Source organism: Brugia malayi (assembly GCF_000002995.4).
Source record: "Brugia malayi strain FR3 genome assembly, contig: Bm_v4_ChrX_scaffold_001, whole genome shotgun sequence".
Lineage (NCBI taxonomy): Eukaryota > Metazoa > Nematoda > Chromadorea > Rhabditida > Onchocercidae > Brugia > Brugia malayi.
This window is the reverse complement of record NW_025062479.1, coordinates 19,032,826-19,056,706: the sequence shown is the minus strand read 5'-3', so window position 1 is coordinate 19,056,706 and position 23,881 is coordinate 19,032,826. Positions and strand designations below refer to the sequence as shown.

Here is a 23,881-nt window from a genome sequence, read left to right as displayed (position 1 = left end):
TTTAATGACATTGCTTCGATTCTTTCAAGAAGTTTCCTGCTTCTAAAGACTTTATAAATTTGCAAACTATTAATTTTAGAATGATCTGAGTAAAAGAAATTTTAAATTATTAAAGAAGAGAAGAAAAATGTGAAAGTGTCTAGTTAAAAAAAAAAAAAAAAAAAATCAACTTGTTTATCATTTGTATCTTAAAAACACTTACCCGATCCCGGATTAATACTTTCTTTTCCAAGCAACATTAAACTGTTAGTACTTAGATCTGATTAAAAAAAGTAGTTATTGACAAGAAGTAATTATACATTGAAATCAAATTTATGTGTCAATAAGGAAATCAATAATCTGTGTGAACTGGTAATAAAATTATCATAGACAAAATCTAAAGCGAGAAACAGAGGTGAAAATGAATTGCAAGAAATCAAAATTAGGGCAAGATAGAGGCAGAGATTTGCCGCAATCAATATAATTGAACAAGTTATGATTTGCATCCAAGAAAGTAAATACCCTTATTGAATGAATGAGAAATTTTCAGTGCTAATTTAATAACTGATCCATGTGTTCATAAAATAGCGTCATATCTAGTAATTAAATCGAATTTAATTAACAATTTTCAGTGAAGACAACTTGTTGCTGATCCTTATCGCTAATAATAATAATTTATTGATTATGGCTTTATTCTGCTTGAATATTTCTTCTTTGAAGCTTTTCTCATATTTTTGAAGCAAAATTATTTAATTGGAATAGTGAAGAAGGATGGTAAAGCCTTTTTCATAAATTTACTTCTGTGTTTCAGCTATTTAATTACCTTCGTGTAGTTTACTCGGCCTTTTTGTACTCCTAGTCTGGTCAGTTCCTCGGTAAAGTGGTGTTAATCTAATTATCATTTACCTTTTTTTCAACATAAATATATATATATATATATATATATATATATGTAACGTAAAATAAAATAAACGAAATCGAAAAAATGCATTAATGAACAATAGCAATAAAAGACTGTCTTTTCTGACCGATTATTTTTGCGATTTTTGGTCGACCTTGTTCTTCTTAGGGACATTGCCTTAACCCTTTTATTTTCTAGTCTTCCGATAATATGGAAAATTTAGGACAGACGATTTTGTTAAATATGGTGCTAATAAATCATTCGTTTTCTACCTTTCGGACATAATTCTGGCTTATTTAAGAAAAAAACATCTAATTTGCTTTCTCTCTTTAAATGTAGCGACTTTAGTCTTACCAATTAATTTTACTGAATACCTAGCGAAAAACTTCGAGATTTGAATGAAATGTACCAGTTGGTTATTGGTTAACTATTAGAATGCATGTCTGGTCCATTTCACAAAGAATCAAAAACTCATGCACTGAAAAAATAGAATATAATCTAATTTTGCATGACGAAAAAACACTCATATTTACACTTCAAAAGTAATCCGATTCAAAATCTGAATTGCAGTTCTTCCAAATATTCAAAATGTTTACTTTTGAAATATTCTTTAAGCCATAATTCATCATTCAGAAAAAAATTTGTAGAAAACAATAAGTTTGTAATGAAATATCGACTGCTTTCCTGATTTGAACTTTAAGATGCTTTCATATTTTCCTTATAATTAAAAATGTTCCACCCGCATGATATTTCCTAGCACCCGTTAGGTTCATTTCAATTATGATTCATATACAGTTAATTTAAAACAGGGCATCAGCTAAAAAGCAAATAATAGAAACTTTTTAGAAATAATAACAACGATTGAGGAATATTTCTCATCGTTTCAATTCGAAAAATTTTTTCACAGAAAGAAGAAAAGTCACAACATCATTAAAACCAATCTCGCTTAACAAATGGTGATTTTCAAACCATGGTCTTCAAAATTTTCTGTATTATTTTTTTCTTAAAATCTGCGGAAGTTCACATCCGAAACAGAATGAAACTCCTTCATTTATGAAATATGGAATGTTTAAAAATATTTCGCTATACAATTATATTTCACAATTTTAAAACGGATTGGCAAAGAATATTTTATCCAATAAACTAATTCGAACATTTATTCGTTCCGAAACAAAGATTTCATATAGCAGATACAAGACCTCAGAGGAAGGATCCGGTGAAGTGATTACTGACTGCTATATTTAAGACTTTACAATTTTTTACTGGCATTAAAACATTTGTAACTGAGCTATTTTTTGAGTGAAAAATGACTTAAAAATAAATCAATAAATCTGTGATAATTCCGTTAAATCCATTAGCTTAGAAAATGCACCCTTTGATGATTATTTAGAAGTAACTTGATTTGATTGACCTGAAATGATTCGTAATACAGATGTCAAGCCATTTAGTATAGGGAAAAACTTTTTTGTTATATAAAGCCGTTTTATGTCATAAACCATAAATACATAAAATTCATTTAAATCCATTAATTTGACCTTGTGGAGATCATTCTTAGGGAATGTTTCCTAATTGTGATCTGAAATTGGTATAGACGAATGTATTGAGAAGGATTTGTTGCCACGATTTTTATTCGCTGTTAACGAATTATGACACATAAGTATTAGTAATCTACACAAACAATATACTAATAATTTCTTAGAATTCATCTAGGAGTGAAGAGAAAGAAATAACTTGATGAGAAAGTCAAGTAAAGGATTTAAATGAGTGGAATGAAATGAGCGCAAGAGAGCAAACGAATTATAGTTTAAATTCTTGTATATTATGCATTGTTTTACAACAAGCGTATGATTAAATGAGTAAAGACCTACCTGTCGAATGATCTTTACTCTTTACTTAGTTAAGTTTAACATAAGACTGAATGTTAGGTTAGGAAACCTCTACAATGTTTCGATATTGCATGCAGATTTGGGTTAAAATAAAAGAACACAGACTCTTTATTAAAAACTGTGACATTAAAGACAATGCAGATAAGCTCAGCTATAAATGGAAGATGGGTGGGTGCTAGGTATGGAACAGTTTCATATCTGTCCAAGGAATATTAAATTAAGACATCCTTTAAATTTAATACAACTTTATTCTGATATATCATTATAATTCGTTTTTTTTTTTTTTTGTCGAATTATTATAGTATGTCGAAAGTTATCTTGCAGGAAACTACCAAGATATAACGCAGATTTTAGGAATTTTTGCTCTCCATTACATGTATAAGTAGATACATAATTCAAGAAGGAAAAAGACATTAGAATATTTGTCCAACGGCAAACAAGCAATCCTAGTTAATTTATTGTGTGATTATTAGGAATTGTTAGAAATCAAGTTAAGCAAGAATTCTTCAGTTGGACTTCGTTCTTCAGCTTTTAATTCATTGATTTCCACTTTCATTCTAAGAAATAAAAAACAGGTCCATTATCTTCATTCTTTTTTTTTATAATTTGGCGGAATGTTCCCGATAAATAAATCGGAGACGGAAGAACCTCACTACACCTTGATGTGATCGTAATTCTGCTTTTATTTGTATTGCTCGAATCAGGAACATGTCTTCCTCCTGCTATAAATTTAAAATCTATACGTTTTTCAGTTTGCGTATACTGAAATGTTGCTAACGTGTTTCTCCCTACATTCTAATTATTTTAATTAATTGAAAAATTCCAAACTTTTATAGTTAATCACTCTTACCTTCACACTTGTCATACTTGGATTGTTTATAAGTGAACAAAAAAGAAAACAAAAACACTCAAATAAGTCAAAAAACCAAAATTATTCTATTACTTAGTTAATGCATTTTAATATACTTTTCCGAACTAATCAACTAATACACACACACATACACATACACACACACACACATACACACACACACATACACACACACACACACATACACACACACACACACACACACACACACACACATACACACACACATGCAAGATTTGAAGCGCATTGATACATGTGACATGATGCCGTTGATGTCTTATGCCAGTGGCGGGATGATTCGTTCGCACTTTGCTTTCTCTACCACTTCTTGTATATTATTTTTGCGTGTTTAAATGGTTCATTACAGTTAATTTAGTCTTTGTGACATCAATGAGTTCCATGTAATTGCTTTTCTCTAAAGGACAGTACCGCTTGGGCTATTTTCCTATTAAACTTGTCCTTTGCAACTTATTTGTTTACTGAAGTAGCTGCGCATTGCTTACGTTATAAAGATAGCAGTATAGATAATTTGTGGAAACGAATAATAAATTGAATGTGTTACCTTTTGCAGATTTCCCGGACCTGTTGTCACAAAGCGCCGAATGCAGCTGTGCTGTTATTTGGTACTTTGTCACCCATTCCAGAAATCATCGCTTCTGACATATTGAAATGTCACATAATTTTTGTTAAGCTTTGTTGTTTTTGCATTCGACACTTTGAGATATCTAAAGCGCATCTAACTTTGGTGATAGCATTGCAGCATGCTTTCGAAATCTGAAATTGTAAATTATTACGTTATGAATGGACATATTAAAATTAGAGAAGTGATTAGTCTGAGATGATTTAAAATCAGTTCATGGCTTATCCAGAATCGCATTTAAGTGAACATTTGAGTTATGCGTTGTTTTATTCGTGTTTTATTCCTTCTCAATATGACAAGTGAAACCGAAGTAGGGCTGGAAGTCCTCCAAAACAGAACCAAATAATTTTGGAGGTTGAGAGTTGATGTTAATTGTTGTGAAAGATCAAAACACTTCTACATCTTGAAAAACTATGAATCGATCTAGTATTCTTTTTCTCTTTTCTTCTTTCTGCACTTGTTCAATACCTCAATTACACAGAGTTCACTTTGATGTTTTGGTAGATTACCTAGTGACCATTTGACCATTTACTCGTCTAATTCCGCGATTACCCATCCATACATGTATATAAATCATTGTCGTATTTATTATTCTCGAAAAACATGTTTGCTTTGTTCGGTCTGGAAGCAGATGAATGTAACTTGTTGCTTCCCCATGTCATCACTCTTTGCAGAAGTCGTTACTGTATTGACATCCACCAAGATGGACAGGAGCAGAAATGTATATCTACCATTAGTGCTAATGTTATAATTATTACTCCCTTTTCTACTGAAATATTTAGGATTGCATTATTTCACTGCAAAACTTGATTACTCCTTGTTTAGTTTAACTTTTAACACTAGCATCATCAAGCGTTAGAAGATTGAAAAACAAACTTTATTGAACTTATCGAGCTTTTTTTGTACATATGAAAAAAATCACAATTAACAACTTTATTTGCATTTCCGATGAATTCAACATTAATTATCTATGTAACGAAAATTGAGTCTTCGAGACAACTATCAACTTCTCTGGTTTGACCTTGGATCCATTAGTTGATTTCATTTGAGTGTTTTGATTTCCAAATGGAGAAGATTCTGGTACAGCACTTCAACGTTTAAAATATAAGATGATCACCAAAGAATTAAATGGAGCAGAAGAGTGATTCAAGCCTGATGTATAACTCTGATAATATAAGATAAATCACTGACTACATCTAAATTACCATATTTAATTCTTAATGGACTTTTTTTTATCTTTATTTCTAGCAAGTATGCACCGTATTGTACTCCAGTTAGTTTTGAATATCTCAGTTGTTGCATTCATCTGTAATTGACAAAATGCGCTGCTGTCCATTATGACGTTGAAAGAGTAAAAGTGAAAGTGCGTTTTTCAATTAGATAGAAATGAAAATTGATGCCGTACATAAATTATGATTGAGTGGTGAATTTTCATTCATTTTATGACAAAATAAACAGTTATGAGATTCGATCCAGCGACTTAAAAATTAATGAGAATGAGCGGAAAGGGAAGTGTTGAGGACGTCATAAACCTTTTCGAGACAGTCCACCATCTTAATATATTGTTGCTGGATAAAGCCGCATTATGGGCAAGTCTATCGCACTGGTGAAATGTTTTAAAATTGTGCAAATAAGTTCAAAAAGAATGAAGTCAAAACAGTGTTCTATTAGAAAATTAAATGTATTAAAATTATTAAACACATAGAGTTCTTCTTTTGAGTTGTATGTGTTTTTTTTTTTTTTCACAAATGCTCAATTTCTTTCCTGATTTGCTCATCTGACTATTGTAAATTATATAACTTTTTGAAAAGCTGAAATAAGTTCTGAAACAAGTGAAATTCGTGCGAACAGCAATAAGATCGAGTGATTTTTTGTTCACTTAGTGGTAGGATAACAGAAGGCATATTTTTCCTTGTTGCCTAAGCAAAGAAAACGGCTAACATTGAACTCTCATTTCTGCCTGCTTTTCATCTTTTTTCTCTCCATAAAGTACTTAGGCATTTGTAAAAATTTCTTGTAGTTATGATAAAAAATTACTAAATATGAGTTTCAGATGTTACCGATGCTAATAATTTCCCGTATTCTGTTGAAAATTTCCCAATTCATTTGTTCCGCTTTTGTGGTTTATTGCTTATATAATATAGGTCCACAATGGATGCTTACATTATCTTGTCTTCTAGTACCTCCTCTTGGTATGTTGCTTTTGCCTCAGCTATTTATATTCTTTCTATTAAGCATTACATTACAGACAAGCAAAAGAACGGTATCTGCCGAACTTGTCCTAAATAAATATGTGGAATTGTTATTGAGTTATGCAATTTTTCTAATTAGAAAAGATAATATTAGAAAGTGACTACATCTCAGCAACACTGAAATCATCGAGCATTCCTCCTCAGTAGGAATTCATATTCTGGTCTCGTTATTGTTTTGTTCTTTCAAGTTCAAAATCACTTTAATTAAGAGGTAAAAATTGAAAGGTTATCTATTCATATGATATATACAGTGATAAGTTCTCCGACAGAGATATTTACTTCAGGCACTTATTTGATACTGCGATCACCAAATCAAAAGAATCGATGCGATAGGTACTACAGTATGGTAGAAAGAAGCTGGCTGCGAGTTGAAATTACAATATGTTTCACAATGGCTGTCGTTTTCTTAGGTTTCGGCATCTTATTACTCTACGGTTTCTTCAAGGTTCTTTTCCAATTTTTCTAGGAATACAGATAATGTAGCGATTAAAATGAGTGATACGAAGTATAACTCATTTATCTATAAGTATGCAAAGTGGTATTCATTATTGGAAAATGCTTGACAATTGCTTTTTAAATCTTTAATCTCATGAAATACAACTTAATGTGCAGGAAAAAATAGTTTCGACAATTTTATTTCATTAGATAAAATTTTCAAGAACTATCAGAGGTTTTTGCTTCTAGCGATACACTATAGTTATTAAATTAAAATTATTCAAAATGTATGGTACAGTTCTAATTATTTGCTAATATGCTTTTTTTGCCTTAAATTATATAAGGAAGTTAAGAATGAGTACAGAATTCTGAACAAAACAGGTATTGAACTAAATAGATTGATTTTTGATTAGGCACATTGATTTTTGACTAGACAATTTGTAGAAGTTGTTTGTCGTAGTAATCTCTAGCATTTTGCAATAAATATTTAATAGTTATAAATAGAATCATTATTTGACTTACAAATTGTAATGTTTCATTGTCTCGATCAGTAACTTAATATTAAATAATGTGTGCCTCCAGAGGTATAATGTCAAGTTCGACCAATAGCTGCTTCAATTATCTAAAAATCTAATAGTGTTTAGTTGATGAATAACTTGTTCTTCCTGCTGGCTGGGCTCAGTTCGATTTTCACTGCACTGTTATACATGATCAATGGAATTGTTACTGTTGGTTTATTACGACAAAATAATGTGGATATTGAAAAAGCACCGAAACAGATCTCTTGCACTGCAAAAGATGACCTTAATGTAAGATTATTTTTCCAGTACAAATGCAATGATTCATGATAAAGCTATGTACAACGCAAATATATATGCTGTTCAAACAAAACAACTTCTCTGTGTTAATTTAAATGATTTAACTTAATCATGTTACTTCTCCATAGCGCTAGGCAGGTTCGAATATAAAAGATTCGGAGAAAGTTGCAATCTCTACAACATTTCCAACTGTAGATGATTCGGTAAGATTTACATTTAAATTTTACAAAAATCATTAATAATAAGGTGAAATTTATCGATTCATTATCCTTTAATATGAAATAATTTAAGCAAAGTGCCAAATGTATTAAAGAATGTTTCACTTGCGCTCCTGAGCTTGCAAAGTTAAATTTTTGGGAAATAATCATCAAAAAAGATCTGGTCCACTGTTTTGCATCCTATTTTAAACTTATTGTCTTAGTCAAATTCCATATGTTCTAATGATGGGCCGAAAGGTTTCATTAGATACTGATTGATTATTAAGCTATATCATTTCTGAGATGATTTTGACGCGAGTGAATATTTTCCAGCTTGCGTTTGCATCTGTTCAAAAGAAAGTCAGCAATGAACTTGTCGTAGAAGTGCTCTTATTTTATGTAAATTCTAAACTTTCATAAATTTTAACGATGGAGAGAGCTTTTGAAAACGGAGCACGTCAATTTCTAATGTATTGTTGATTTCCCATTTTTGTTTGAGACATCTGAGTAAGCAAACATTTATTTAAATCAGTAGTGTCATCTAACTCATAGTGATTTTCAAAAATGAAAAATAACTGTTGTTATTTTATTAATTCCAGTTCTGATATTATTTGTAAGCATCATAGAACAAACTGTGTTAGAATATCTTAGAAATAATGTACCATTTTCAAACCTGTTTTTTACTTTACTGAAAAAATCCTCCTTAATTAAATGTCCTCGGAAACACTACAAAGTTTTATTCGATTTGTTGGGTTTTATTCCAACATGGTGTAGAATGAGGACTTATTCGATAAAATTTGATTGAGAAAATAGGTCAGCACTTTATAATATACTCTACAACTCGAGGATTTAAGTTCGCAGATATACTTTAGCTTCGGTTCAGTTCGAATTAGTTGCAATTTGGATCGAGTTAAACACATTTTCATATTGTCATTTTTTTATTACAGTGTTTTCCAATATCAGTGATAAATGAACAGCACGGTAAAATAGTGGAACAAACTGAAGAATTGAAAGAGAAACCGATATTATCGATTAAAAATACTTCAGCCAAATTAATAAATAATCAAAATGCAAGTTACCATCTATTATCTTATGAGACCCAAACAAATGTAACTTATAAAAGCTTTTTTTGAATTTTCTTTCTCCATGTTCGCACCTCTTCCTGAAATGAAAACCACGTAATCCTGGTTAGGATTTCGTTAAACTAACTTTTGCCACGAATGTACAAGCAAACGAAGAGCAGGCTTAAACGATATCAAGAAAATAACTGCACATGATTTTAGCATCTCAATATACTGTTGTTCCAGGCATCATTTTCTGCTGATCAGCGACCTGAAATGAATCAACAGCATGTAATTGATTATATTGGAGAGGAACTGGACCAAAACTTGGATAATGAAACTAAGAGCCATGACAACAACAGCACGGATTACAACATTAACCATTGCAAAAATTGTAGCAACAATGATGCTAACAGTGTTGTGACGGTAGGCCCAAAGGAGCGGTATCGATATGCACCAGCTAGAAATAGTAATATCTCAAAATCTAGTGCTCCATGTAATCAGAAACTTCATCAGCGGTCTGCAGGCATTTGGAGTCAAGTGTAAGGTTGCAATGATCGATAGATTATCATTTGCAGTCATGCAAAGAAATTAAATTCCAACTGAATGACAATGGCAATACCAAGTTGTGCATTTAACCGTGAAATATTTTCTCTCGTTTGAGTACATTCGATGTAATAATCTGATGATATTGTGTTTCTAGTTCGAGACGTAAGATGACACGGATTCCGTTGATTGTTTCTGCTGAAGCAGAAGACTTTAATGAAAATCATCATATTGAACATTTCAATGCTCATTTCTTGGCTACTCAAAAACATGGTCCACTACTTGTCCACAGGTAACGCGTAAATGTTTCATAGCGATTTCATGTTGATATCAAACCAAATATTTTTCTGCAGCCTGTTATCTTGAATCTTTATAAAGCATAAATGCCATATGGCGTGGGATTTCACTCTCCACACCTATTTTTTCTTTCTTACTGCAACCAAAAATTTCATATTAGATTCTTTTTTCATTAGTGAAAATATGAAATTAACAAATTTTATTTTTCGGGTACAATGACAAAATAGCGAATGGTACGAAGTCAGACACTACTGTATGTGCTATCCATCCAATTGAGATATTGCATCGACAGCATCAACACTGTCCTAGTAAAACTGCTGAGGAATGTGAAATTATTATTCGAAGTCGTTACTCGAAAGGAAAAGATGATAGTTCCAGACACAGTGTCTATGAAAGATCCTTGGATGATGACAGCACATCTGGTAATTATTTGTGGTATATTGGTAGAAGGATTTAGGAATTGATTTCCATGTATGAAGAATAGTATGAAGTTGATAGAATGTGCATTTAAATAAAAGGTTAATGCTATAGTAAGAAAATTATTTCATGCCATTAACTTCTTACTTAAGTGGATCGATAGAATAATATTAAGTGTAGTAATGAAAGTCCTACTAATTATGTGATTACCGACGGCTGGTGAACTATTCGCTGAACTGTCTTTGTTTTTGCTTTTAAATATTATTAGACGTATCGGGCATAATTCCAGCTAGGACATAAGGAAAGAAGATGAGAGTTTGTCGAAAAAGTTATCTGAAATTTCCGACATATGGCACTATTGTACAATTTTAATAAGTTGCAGTACGTCTTCAAGAAAGAATTGATATTGAATATACCAGAAGCTTGGATTAACTCTTCAATAAAGTCCAAGGGGACAGTAACGTTGTAAAGATTAATGATAATAATATTGTAATAAATGTAAAGTGAGGGTTGTGAAGGATCAATAGCAGTCTTTTCATACTTTTTGTCATTATGTTTAAACTTTAAATTACAAAGTTACTGAGACTGTTGTTAAACAAAGCATATTGTTCTAGGCTCAATTGTTGAACCAGTTTACTATTACAACAATTCAGTGCAAATGGAGCTAGAGAATCTTGATTTAGCCATTCAGCCGGAGCTGCGTCTCGTACAACTACAGGCTCAAAAGATTCCAGATTACAGTTATAGTGGTTCAGATGACTTAAGTTTGGAGCAAATGTCCGTTATACCATCACATAGTTGTGGTCAGCGAGGTACTTTTGTTTTCTACGCTTTATCTCTTTTATTTTGTCTTCTTTTGGGTGATCATAGAGTAATTCGGAAGTAAATAACTAATGAGAAATGAGAAATAAAGGGAAATGAAGGAGAATTTCAGGAAATGGTAAAGAAAGTCAGCGTAGATGCTTTTTAAAACATGATTATCGTCGTGGATCAAGAGATATTCAGCATCTATCATATATCACGCACAAAGAATCAGATGATGAAGACTCATCATCGCATACTAATTATAGGAATGCTGTCAGGTCCTTATCACTTCTAACCAGTGATTCGATTCATCACTTCCTATATTCAAGTGTGCTTGGTCTGAGGAAAAATCTTTTTAGACATCTTCGAAGAGTCGCCTTTAATAACATTCTAATCAGTGTTTACTGTGTGGCTCAAAAACTGCTCAAGTATATATGCCGCCGCTCTCATGTTAATCTTGAGCATTAGTAATCATGTGCTTCAGGAGTAGGCAAAAGATATCGCAAAAGCGAGAATCGGTAGATCCCTCCTGTATGCCAACGATTGTAACAGCCATCGATTCAGGCCGTGAATCGGACATCATTCGGAAAAACCCCCCGAGACGAACGAATTCAAGAGACAAGAAAATGAGGAATAGAGGTAGTATAAGTTTGCAATTCATAATCGCTACTAAAACATTTAAATCTGGAAGTTGGTTTGATTTGTTACCTTGATCATTGCTGGATGTAATATGTTTGAGTTGGGACATTGCAAAATGTCGGCATATGCTTGTTTTGCGTACTTCATTTTCTTGTTTGATCGAGAACTTTTACTACTTGTAATGGAACTTTCAAGGATTTGACGTGGTAATCAGAGCACAAAATGATGGCGAACGTTTCGGAAGTCGACGAAGGACCCTGAGTGCTTCAAACTCTTCGCATAATAAACTTGTTGAAGCTTATCTTGTCACGGAATTCTGACAAAAGATGTAAATATCAATAACATTTGTTCCTTTTTTTTTTTTTTTTTGTGGTCATTGATAAGCTCTGCAAAGATCTGTATTGGAATTAAAGCCTCAGAAATCCACATTATTCAATCATTTTTCAATATGCATCTGCATCTTCTTGAAGCTATATGCTATTTCTAGAATTTTGGTGCACTAATGGAGACTCGAGATAAAAATATAGCAAAAAAATTAACTCACACGAATGTTAATTTAAAACTGCGTAAAATTGAGTCGATTCAGAGCTGGAATTCTTTTACCGGAACTGAGTTCAGTTGTACGGTTGACAATTGTCATTCCGGTCTTGCAAAAACTACTGTTTTCAGTCTGGAAAACAGGCGACAGGTAGTTTAATTCTTGACCAATCATATTATGAAGTTGGTCTCTCTCGATCGGAATTTTATCACTTGCATCAGATCGCATACGTATTTCACGACTATTGCTCTTCCCTCATTATCAATTCTAATGACTCATATCCGTAAAAGTTTTGCCATCTCCAGTATTCTCCAGCTCTTCCCGTAGGCACAAGGAAATAGTATCTCAAGAGATTGTGCAGAACTGAATGTGTACTACCAAGTCACGCACTCCACCTGTCACTATTTATACCAGTCCACTGTATTTTTACCTCCTTTCGAAATAGCGCTTTGAGACGTGCAGTTGTCATAAGCATCTTGCGGACCTAATCGATATTGGTTATTTTAGGGAGAATTACCTGAGGGAGTGTGGCGTTTTGTGGAGGAGTGCGGCGGCTTTGCTTTTTCTTGCTTAGGGTTTTGTGGTTCGAGCGGTCGGTGGTGTGATATTGTCCTTGGATTATCCATTCAAGTTCCAAAAATTTCATTTATTTGTCTGGAAAATCAGTGAACGTGAGAGGGGTTCTAGTGCTAAACAGCAGTTGAGGATGTAGGAGAGTGAGAATTGAAAGAATTAAGAATAAGATGCAAGGTCATTAACATAATGGGTAGTGAAAATTTTCTTATGCCAGTTCAGTCAGTACTTCAGTTTAAGGTTGAAGCTGAGGAGTAAATTTGGGTTGCAACCAGTCGTTTTTATCAAGGCTCTTTCCATCTCTCTACATGAATTTGTGTTGAATGAAGACTATTTTCACATTGTAGATTGTGTTAAGGCAGTGGGTGTGCCAGCCAGCTAAGTTGAGAAAAGAAAGCTCTATCTATTGGTATAAAAATCAGGATCAGTATCAGGCAGGCATTCAGGCAAGAATCAGGAATCAGTGAGAGAGACATTGTTGTACTTCTACTACTGACTTGTTGTGAGGGGATCTCGATAACTTCACTTAATCACTATCAGAGAGACAGTCAGTGTTAAGAGAGTGACACAAAACAGACACAGATACGATGGTGAAGACTGAAGAAAACGGAGTAAGGCTTTTACTAATTTAGCATTTACTTTCTAGTCTTTTCCTTTTGCTCTCGCATATCTATTGACTTTTCTTGTTTACATGTTTATTGTTACTAATTTGGCTTAATGAGCCAGAGTAAAGCGAGCAGGCAGTTAACATGGAGAGAATCACAGCTATGAAGCAACAGGCAGGCAAATATCAAGGAATGTGTCTACATTATTTTTTAAGCTACCTAAGATTCATTATTAAACAGGACTCAAGATAAGCCTCCAGGATTAATCAAGGTTCAGGATGAGAGTAAGTTCACTCTATAACCAGGTAAAAGTGCAGTATAAGATCAGGTAGCGTATAAGCACCCATTTTTCAGCTTTTAAAAAAATTACTTCTGCGAATCTGAGGCTATGTTAGTGCCGGCAATAGTGATTCGTACCGATGGTAAAAGTTATCAAGTGGGTGAAATCATGAAACAATATTTTTGGTGAACACGCCAAAGATTCGGAACTTTTAACATGGTTCGATAAACGAATACGGAGTTCAATTGCCGATTGTTCTAATTTTGTAAAGGTCAATTTAATAGATTCCATTAAGGATGCGGCTGGTGGAAACCTCGAACCAGAACAGTATCGAAAGATGTTTATTGGTGGACTTACAAGTTCTACCACCGATGAAACACTTAAAGAATTTTATTCAAAATGGGGTACTTTGGTGGACTGCGTTGTCATGCGTGACCCAGCAACAAAGCGATCACGTGGTTTCGGATTTGTAAGCTTCTCGAAGCAATCAGAAGTATGGTTCATTTATCTTCTGAAGCATTTCTTGATACAATAAAACTGACACAAAATAGAAGTCCAAAATATTCTATTTAATTTAAAAAATTAGTTCCATTAATTTGCCCTTTCATAACTTTATTCCTGTGCGATCATGGTAAACTCATTTCGGATATTGGTGGATGAAAGTATTAGTTGTTGAGGCTTGTCACATTGTCAGTGTTTTTTATTCGTGGGGCTGCTAACTTTATTTGGGAACGATAATGAGTTAAATAGCTCAATAAAACATGTAAATGCTTCAGGTAAATGTGATAATAGCTGTGAATTCTTTTAATCGCTGCAATATATTCCAAGGAAATAGTTCATACTGGTTCATATATCGTGACTTTCTAAATGGAAAATATTTCAGTTAGTTTGGTGTAAGATGGTTCTAGTAGTGCGAATTAGCTCAGAGAACTGAAATTTGTTTAGGTAGATGCAGCTATGGCAAATCGGCCACATATCATTGACGGTAAAACTGTCGATCCTAAACGAGCGGTCCCACGCGAACAATCGCAGCGAAGTGAAGCCAATATCTCTTCTAAGAGACTCTATGTATCTGGCGTGAGGGAAGAACACACGGAAGATATGTTCAAGGAACATTTCGGGAAATACGGCAACATCTTGAAGGTTTATTTCTTTTATATTTTGAAATTGTTATCATACGTAGTATAATTGATGAAAACTATTTTGAATATCTTGGAATTTCTTATTCCAGTGTATTTCATACCTTGTGTTGTGGCCGTATTTTGTTCTATGTTGGTTTTAATTGATTTAAATTCAAAGTTCATATTTGAGACGTTTTCATTTTAGAAGTGTGATTTGAGCATTTGAATGCTATGGCTGCAAATTTATTGTGTAAATTTAAAGATTTTGGTGCGACCGTGATTAGATTAATCATAACTATCTCAGAATCTGTACGAGTAAAGTCGATATTTATGATAATCTTACTTTTATCACTGGAATCAATAAGAAATAGGAATTTCTTGTTAGTTGCTAATTTTCTCAAATGGTCGGTAGTGGTAATTTTTCTAGTATTGCAGTGTGAAATAATTGCGGACAAAAACACTGGGAAACCGAGAGGATTTGCTTTCATAACGTTTGATGACTATGACGCGGTCGACAAATGTGTTTTAATCAAAAGCCATATGATTAACAATTATCGTTGTGATGTAAAAAAGGCACTCAGTAAGGAGGAAATGGCAAAGGTATTTTTCTTAGCTTGGAATTTTTAACATTAAGCCATGTTTGTCTTGACTGTTTTATTTCTTGTTTCTGGTTGTTGCTACTCTCTTGAATATCTTATCTGCTACTGTAAATACAAGAGAAATTCTAACATATTTTTGAAAAAATTAGTGGGATATGTTATAATTTTTTACATTCATCATTACTTTTAAACTGTTATCGACATAGCTTGCGAACATGACCTATAAGTCTGGGCACTAAAATTTGCGAAGTAGTCCCTGGCATTACCGGGTTGGATTTTGGTACTAAAATATATGTACAGGTTCAACAACAGGAACGTGAACGAATGGATCGAGGAGCACGCTCTCGAGGGCCGCCAATGGGACGTGGAGGTGGTGGATGGGGTCCCGCTGGAGACAGAGGTGGTTATGGTGGACAACCGTGGGGCGCTGGTCCTGGTGGACCTGGTGGTTATGGAGCAGGTGGCGGTGGTCAGTGGGGACCGTCAGGTAAATAAGTTCTGTAAAGAACTTTATATTAGTTTTAATGTTTTGGTTGCTTTTCAAAGGTATAGAAATACAGTTTCACGATTTGTTATTATTAGAATAGCTTACTCAAGTTTTGCTTTGTAGGAGGTGGCTACGGAGGAGGTTATGGTGGTGGCTACGGTGGTGCACCCGGTGGTGGTCGTGAGTTCTGTGTATTATCAATTTATTTTTCCAAAAATAATATCCATTCCTTTATTTAGTTGGTCAATACTAATTTCTTTCCCAAATAGAGCATCTCTTGGTAGGTGTAGTTATGTTGCATACAAGTCTCTTCTACTTAATACGAACTTCCATTAAATCAACTAACTGTTTATTGAGCTGGTTTTTGACCTGCCGGTTTCTCATTAAAGGAAGCGTGCATTTCGACACACAGACTGACTATTTATATTCCTAACAAGTGATGGTTTTTGTACTCTAAAACTTTTTTATCCAAGAAATTTTTAATTTAAAATTTCAGGGGGATGGGGCGGTGAAGGCAGTGGTGGTTGGGGAGGTCCACCATCGCAGGGTGGATGGGGCGCACCATCCGGCGGTGCAGGTGGGGATTAATCCCAGATTATTTTGTTTTTTCAAATTAGTTAGAATTAACTTTACTTGCTTCCATATGGTCTTGCATCATTTTGAAATATTGAAGATCGTTTCTGCATTCATCTTTGGCTGATACAGCTTTGCTGATTGGGAATCATTTCTTGAAAAAGTAATGCTTTAATACTTATGTGTTTCAGGTGCAGGATGGGGACAAGGTGGTGGGCAAGGAGGTTGGGGCACTGGCGGACAAGGTGCTGCGCAATCATGGGGTGGATCAGGTGGTCAAAGTGGAGGCGGAGGCTGGGGTGGTCGAGGATATTAAGAATGTGGATTAAACGAACATGCAGCACACATCTTTTCGCTGCTGATACTTTTTTTCATGATTTTTCCAACGATCTCAGTAGGTGGTCCTGAAATGCTGACTTTAAGCCATTTCAAGTTCTTTGTTTCAATTCTTTACAACTTTGCTGTGTTTTAGTTTGCTGTGCCTCCCACTTTTTCTAAGAAAGTTGTGAAAATGTTGAGATGTTGGGAAAAGTATAGTGCTCTTCCTCTCGAACTGCTGATAGTTACATGCATTTTCGCATTTTTTTGTAATACCTGTAGGCTTAGCAGTTTTTTCTAAAATCTTGTGATTATTTTTTGTTGCTGAAATTCATATAATTTTTACAGTCTTTTGTAGTTCCGGCGTGTTCACATTGTCTGTCTCAATTTTTTATTACTGTAATTGTTGTTTCGGTTGCTTTTTTCTTCAATGTGAAGCACTGTATAGTATAAAAGTTCGATATGATTTTGTACTTGTTGTTCTTGTTACTATTGGATGTTGAGAAAGTTTCACACCGATCAGTATTTATCTTAGAATTGCAATGGTGATCTTCGCAGCTATGTTGGTTGATGTGTTCGTACGCTTGGAAAAAAAAGTGTGGCTGGATTGGTTCTGAATTCTGAGTTCGGTTTGAGTTGATTGATTGTCTTGGCAGGTTTTCATCTTTAATTTATTTATAGGAGTTCTGTGGTTGAATTAAAGTGCTATTTTACAAGACGCGCCACGCCGAAGAGAGCAAGGTTGGTTTTGGAGTTATATGTTGGTTGGGGCGTCATGTGAAGAGAAAAGGAGGAGGTGGGATGCCCTCATTGTATGTTTCTGGTGGGGGGGGGGGGGGGGGGGGGGGAAACGGGAGAGGGAGGAGGTAGTACTGTGAATTATGTGATTGGTAGAATTTTTTTAAAAAACTAGCAAATATTGTTTACTTTTAATTCTAGACCCTTTTCAGGTAAGGAAAGACTAGATCTATTTTTAGCATTTTTCTCTCACTTTATAAATATTGTGGAATCTGCTTCACTTTTAAAAGATGGTAAGCTATGGTACTTCTGAATACTTAACAAAGCGTTACGATTTCTTTGGTCTCATGTACTGATTGGTATTATATACCTTTAGATATTGCTGTGAGATCAGTTATCAGTGACATACAGTATTTTGTGAGAAATCAGCCTATATATACGTCATTTGGTACAACCAGTGTATGTACTTTACGTGATCAAAGAGGGAGTATACTACTACTACTATTACTACTACTACTACTACTACTACCTCTACTATCACTACTGTCGAGACTTAGAAACAAAGAGAACGATGGTGAAGACTGAAGATGGTGTAAGACTTTACTTTAGTTTTGTTTATCGGGAGGAGAGTTAAAGGTACGAGCAAGAACAGGTAAGGCACGTCCACTAAGGTGAGATGTAATCCCCCTTTGTCGTACTCTTACTGCCGGTGGCTATCTGTGATACTTGTTTTTGCTGTGAAAGAAACAAAAATGGTTCAAACTGATGAAATTAGTAAACAAAGCTGTAGATAATAAAGCTGAATTTTTTAAGAGCTCAAGTTTCTAAAGTTGAAGTTCAAACAACTTAAACAGTTAAAACAGGTGCTGCATGTATCCATCCTGTGCTTCCTGTCTTGAAACATCAGTGTTTCTTTACTATTGTGTTGGGTGCTGCGAGGTTAGTTGAATGCAATATTTTTTAAAAGTATTTTCTGTACTATTTAGGGCGATGGACTTGAACCAGAACAGTTTCGGAAGATGTTTATTGGTGGTTTGTCAGCAACAACGACTGATGAAGCACTCAAAGAGTTCTACTCTCAGTGGGGTGAGTTAGTGGATTGCATTGTGATGAGAGATCCAGCAACGAAGCGTTCACGAGGCTTTGGATTTGTCAGCTTTTCTAAGCAATCCGAGGCAAGCTTTTTGCCATTAAAAATTCAGATTTTTCTTTAGGTTTTTGTACAAAAAAGTTTTAAAACAGCTTTTTTCTTTTTTTATGAAATAGTTGAATTAGATGGTTGTATGGTATTTTGCTGTGCTATGAACAAAATTAAGTATTTCAGGTTGATGCTGCAATGGCGGCTAGACCGCACGTAATTGATGGGAAAACAGTAGATCCAAAACGGGCTGTACCGCGTGATCAGTCAGCTCGTAGCGAAGCAAATGTTTCCTCTAAACGACTGTATGTTTCCGGTGTTCGTGAAGAGCATACCGAACAAATGTTTGAGGATTATTTTAGTCAGTTTGGCAAAGTACTGAAGGTAATTCTAGTTAACTTTCAAAGAGTATATATATATATATAATTGGAATTTCGTCAGTGGGTTCTAGCATCGGTTATAGAACTAGTAGATAATTGTGACTAATCAAAAATATTTCGTGTTTCTAAGAAATAATTTATTTAAAAATATGAAAAAAGAATAAAAATAAATTGAGCTGTTTGCCAACGTAAATTTATTTCTTGTTTCTATATCAGTGTTGCAGGTAGAAATTATAGCTGACAAGAATACTGGGAAACCAAGAGGATTCGCTTTCATCTCCTTCGATGATTACGATCCGGTTGATAAATGTGTGTTGCAAAAAAGTCATCAAATTCATAATTATCGTTGCGATGTCAAGAAAGCTTTAAGCAAAGAAGAAATGGCAAAGGTTGAGTTGATACTTTTCTGTTTAAATAAGTTATCTTTTTAAACGACAGATTTCTGTAGGCTCAGCAACTAGATCGAGAACGCACGGAGAGAATGGGACGATCACGAGGTACAATGAGACCTGATCGTTATGGTGGCGGACCGGGAGGCTATGGTGGAGCATGGGGTGGACCCGGTGGTCCTCCTAGTGGTCAGTGGGGACCACCTTCTGGAGGTAATATTAGTTTTTAGTTTGGAAATAGGCTCTAAGTATATGCGAACTTTATCATCATTTTTGCAGCCTTGCCAAACTTAATTTTTTATTTACCTATGATATTTTATAGGTGGTGGCGGTTATGGCGGAGGCTACGGAGGTTATGGTACTTCAGCTGGAGGTTTGTTTTGTTTTTTCCTTAAGAGGAAATATTCATATTTCTACGTATACCTTTCGGTTTTCCAGGACCAGTAATTTTACAGATTATTTACGAAATCTTTAGGATGGGGTCCAAGTGGAGATGCTCCAGGTAGCTGGGGTACTGCAGCTCAAGGTGCTTGGAACGGTTCACAGTCTGCATCCTCAGGTGTGTTTTTGTAGTTCTAGTAATTGTTTGTATTTTTGAAGTTAACAGAAGATATAAAAGGTGCTGACAGCCAGCTTTCTTATAATCAGAAGTTCTGAACAATCTGCTTAGTTATGAAATAATCAGCTACTATTCATCTTATCCTGGTTTCATTGACACCTTTTTTATTCACCAAGTTTTTGTCATAATTTTTACAGGTTGGAACGGCAGCGGCAGTGGAGGACAGGGTGGTTGGCAGGGAAGTGGTGGTAATGGGCAACAGTGGGGCGGATCTTCTGGAAATTCAGGTCACGCTGGTTGGGGTGGTCGCTCATACTGAAGTCTACCTAACCCGAATGTTCCGTGTTGTTTTGTTTCATCTTGTTGTATTGTTAAGTGCAATGGTATTTTCTATAGTAGCTTATTTATAATTGTACCATTTCAACCGAACATTATTGCACTTACATAATTTTTTTTTTTTGATATCGTATTAATTAAAGTTTTTAAGCAATTTTCCCAAAATCGCAAATTTTTCATTCACCTTAATATTTAGTTTGTTTGGTTGAAGAATGCTTAGCGAAAATTATGAATGTTTAAAAGCAGTACATACAATTTTAAGAGAATTTAGCAGATTTTCTATGTGATAGAAAATTCCCTGTTCAAACGGATTAATTTAAAATGATTATACAAAATGCACTGTTTTTGGGCATGTCAGTGCTGTATTTTCTGTTATTATTGACTGATATGAAGATGATGTATGTTTCGGGACTGATTCGGAAATAGTTTTCGAAGAATAAAGTGATCGTAAGTATTCTAACATTATGATTATTTTACGTGGAAGTTGCCATTTGTAATTTTGCTTACCTGCTGTGTGTACTAGCATCTATAGATACGTGAGCGTAAGACGGGACATGGAAAGAAAGGAACTGTGCTTTTTTTTAATTGGGTGAAGTTTTCGGTGTCCTGTATTAGGAGATTGAGTTCTTTGGAATATGGTTTTTGCGCTGTCTTAATGGTACTATTGCTAGTACGGCAGTGCTTCAAGTTTTTGTGTTAAGATGAGGCAGCATTTAATCTAGGTTATGGACATCGAGCTGTTTTCCGTGTCGAAGTTCTTTGTTCCTTAGCCGAAAGACAAAACACAAGTTTGTGGGTGTTACTTGGATGCTTAGAAATGACGTTTAAGGAGAGGAATTAAGGACTGTTTTTCGAAATTGCAGTTGCAGTGGATTATTTAAGATGTCTCGGGTTGAGGAGAAGTTGAGGTTGTGTTTTGAAAATGGTAACTGTTATGAGGCACATCAGATTTATCGCACATTGTACAATCGATTGTCTAACCAAGGGAAATGGCAAGAGTTACAGGATATGCTCTTCAGTGGTATATTGCGACTTCTAGCAGGTTAATCTGTCATCATAGAGTTCGGCTATCTAATATTTCTCGAAATTGAGGGCAAATTTTATTAATACTTTATGCATACTTCTGTTTTCTTAACACGGACTGTTCTTGTAATCAATGTATTTCTTTTAATTCATGTTATATTACAGAAAGGGAAGCAGCAAGTGCAATCGATCTTGCCGAACTATTTGTAGAGGCTTTGGAGAAGTCGAAAACACCTGTCTCTTCAGTTGTTTTAGATCGTTTCGATGAAGTTGGTTTACATGCTTATTTTATTCTTGATGAGTATAAAAAGGGATAGTTTAACATATACTGAACTATTTTAGGACATCAAGATGCATACACTTTTCTTGTTCTTCTGTGTTTAGAGTTTTTATTCTTGAAACTTGGTTTTACACATGAAGGTATGTTAAGGTAAATGCTTCTCGAACTAAACTGCTAAAAAATGGATCATAAAAATTTTAATTCACTATCGCAAGTATCTTGCAGTTGCTTAATCTTTTGCCAGCTCAACTGGAAAATGATTTGGAAGCCAATTCGGAGCGAGAAGATCGAAGATTGCAATATATATCACTAGGTATTAAATGGTCGATGGCTGTAGGGGATAGGAAGCGCTATCGGCGACGGGGTCATCCCGGATTGCATTTGTTAGTTGGACTTAAATAAGACGTCAAATTGACTTATAAATTAATCATTTTGAAGACTCCTGAAATATTTTCTCTTCATTTCATTTTTGTTTTTAAATCCAACTGATACCGTTTTAGTCGCATTGCAAAGTTGCTGTGGCGTGAAGGAAATTACACCAACGCGAGAAGTCATTTTATGTATTCTGATAATCCAGAAGTAGGCTTTTTTACTTTTTTCATTTCTATAATTTACAAACGATTCAGTTGAATTTCTGGCTTTCAAGAGAGTATGCACTGTTTAGTTTGCAACATCCTGATTCTTCTATCAGTACTGTTTAGCAAGCAATATTGGTTTAGCCAATTTAATTACACTTCATTGTGCAGCAGTTTCTTGTAACTTTCATGTTTTTTTTTTCTCGCTTTAGAACATCTTTAATTCTTCTGAGTTCATTTTAATTTGAAGTTTTTAATTTCAGACATTTGCTGTGTTTCTTACTGAATATCAGATGAAGTACGGGTATACTACGGAAAAAGATTTGTTCATAGCACAAGCTGTTATGCAGGTTAATTCAGTTACCTTTTAAACAAACTAAGATTGACTAATACCATTAAAATAATAAAAATTAAAGGGCTTTATGAGAAATCCATATTATCTTCCTTAATATTCTTGAAAACTTTTTCTTTCTTACTAGAACAGAATATGCTTTGCATTCACTGCTTCTATTTGTAGATGCTATGCGATCAGAAGCCGAAGAGTGCCTTCAAATTACTGCAATGCTATTGTGATATTCATCCTGATATTAGAAGTGGATTTCCATATCCATTTCCATTGCTCAACTTTCTACACTTTACGATAATATGTATTGCTAATAAAGAGGTATCTTTTGAAAACATTCGTGCTAAATTGAACAACTGTATGAGACATAAGAAAGGAATAAGAATCAGTACTGAGTAGTTATCGTAGGAGTCCAAATGCTATTCAAATTTTATAAAAAGCCAGGAATACATTTGTTTTTTACGATGTATTTACCTGTTTAGATATGCTTAAAAAATTATGAAAGAGCAGTGGCTTATCTTAATAAAACTAGTTCCAGTTTCTCATAAGCTTAATATAGCGTATGTCATATCTTGTAAACTTTTGTTCTGATTTTGATTTCTAGATAACTTACTTCTCAGTGCTAATCGACCAGTATGAAAGTGAAATCAGTCATGATCCGGAGTATAAACAACTTTTGGATAGGATAGGTCAAATATACATGGGTTTACCACAACCACAACCAGCTCCGGCTGGTTTCTTAGGAAATATGATTAAAGGTATTTATGTTCTTTTAATGAATGGTACAAGTTTATATTGCTTAGAAATTTGCATGTATGGATTTGGATAGTGTTGAAGAGAAGCTGGTATATCCTTTTTAGAAGAGTAATGATTGATTTAGAAATGATTTAAAAGGATAGTTCTATCTCTGACGAGATTTTTTTTTAAGTTTTAATAGCTGTAAGACTGTGTCTTTAGAGACAAGCTACTTTTTCGTTTTTTTTGAGAATCTTATTTATTTCATGATTCTATATAAAATTATGTGGGCCAACATGTCAAAATTTTAGGCTTGTTAAGATCACCAGAAAATGAATCAGGAACAGCTGAAGAATTTGAAATAGATTCGGAGGAAATGCTTTACATACCGCTTAGCAGCAAAACTGAATGCTTGGCGGGTACATCCAAAAGCAGAACAGCAGGTAGAGTATTTCAAACGGATGAAGCACAGACCGATGATATCACAGATGATATGGATTTAGACTGATATTTTTATGTGTGGAAAATTATCAGTGTCCATCAATTTT

General features: G+C 34.2%; 4 protein-coding genes across 8 annotated transcripts; all 4 read left to right on the top strand.

The window, feature by feature from the left end:
- Positions 1-6,872: 6,872 nt before the first annotated feature.
- Positions 6,873-12,063, top strand: Bm9908 (Uncharacterized protein; the record flags this gene model as incomplete). Its single annotated transcript, XM_043075385.1, has 9 exons — positions 6,873-6,974; positions 7,609-7,773; positions 9,287-9,582; positions 9,744-9,878; positions 10,193-10,305; positions 10,915-11,112; positions 11,235-11,382; positions 11,589-11,743; positions 11,939-12,063. 9 exons carry the CDS (start codon positions 6,873-6,875, stop codon positions 12,061-12,063), a joined length of 1,437 nt encoding a protein of 478 aa, XP_042931319.1.
- A 1,378-nt stretch (positions 12,064-13,441) lies between these two features.
- Bma-hrp-1.2 (Uncharacterized protein) lies at positions 13,442-16,835 on the top strand (the record flags this gene model as incomplete). 4 transcript variants are annotated; one of them, XM_043075381.1, is made up of 8 exons in its annotated part: positions 13,442-13,465; positions 14,035-14,232; positions 14,685-14,882; positions 15,296-15,460; positions 15,772-15,946; positions 16,070-16,126; positions 16,443-16,523; positions 16,711-16,835. In XM_043075381.1, 8 exons carry the CDS (start codon positions 13,442-13,444, stop codon positions 16,833-16,835), a joined length of 1,023 nt encoding a protein of 340 aa, XP_042931315.1. The 4 variants fall into 4 exon arrangements, with proteins under 4 accessions (XP_042931315.1, XP_042931316.1, XP_042931317.1 ...); XM_043075382.1 differs by having other exon boundaries at positions 15,760-15,946; XM_043075384.1 differs by lacking the exon at positions 13,442-13,465 and having other exon boundaries at positions 14,077-14,232; positions 15,760-15,946.
- Positions 16,836-18,146: 1,311 nt separating this feature from the next.
- Positions 18,147-20,360, top strand: Bma-hrp-1.1 (Uncharacterized protein; the record flags this gene model as incomplete). Its single annotated transcript, XM_043075380.1, has 8 exons — positions 18,147-18,167; positions 18,562-18,750; positions 18,900-19,097; positions 19,318-19,482; positions 19,542-19,695; positions 19,805-19,855; positions 19,958-20,041; positions 20,239-20,360. 8 exons carry the CDS (start codon positions 18,147-18,149, stop codon positions 20,358-20,360), a joined length of 984 nt encoding a protein of 327 aa, XP_042931314.1.
- An 899-nt stretch (positions 20,361-21,259) lies between these two features.
- Bma-cee-1 (Uncharacterized protein) lies at positions 21,260-23,841 on the top strand (the record flags this gene model as incomplete). 2 transcript variants are annotated; one of them, XM_001898200.1, is made up of 8 exons in its annotated part: positions 21,260-21,419; positions 21,566-21,669; positions 21,906-22,063; positions 22,181-22,259; positions 22,519-22,605; positions 22,773-22,919; positions 23,203-23,356; positions 23,645-23,841. In XM_001898200.1, 8 exons carry the CDS (start codon positions 21,260-21,262, stop codon positions 23,839-23,841), a joined length of 1,086 nt encoding a protein of 361 aa, XP_001898235.1. The 2 variants fall into 2 exon arrangements, with proteins under 2 accessions (XP_001898235.1, XP_042931313.1); XM_043075379.1 differs by having other exon boundaries at positions 21,386-21,419.
- Between the last annotated feature and the right edge of the window lie 40 nt (positions 23,842-23,881).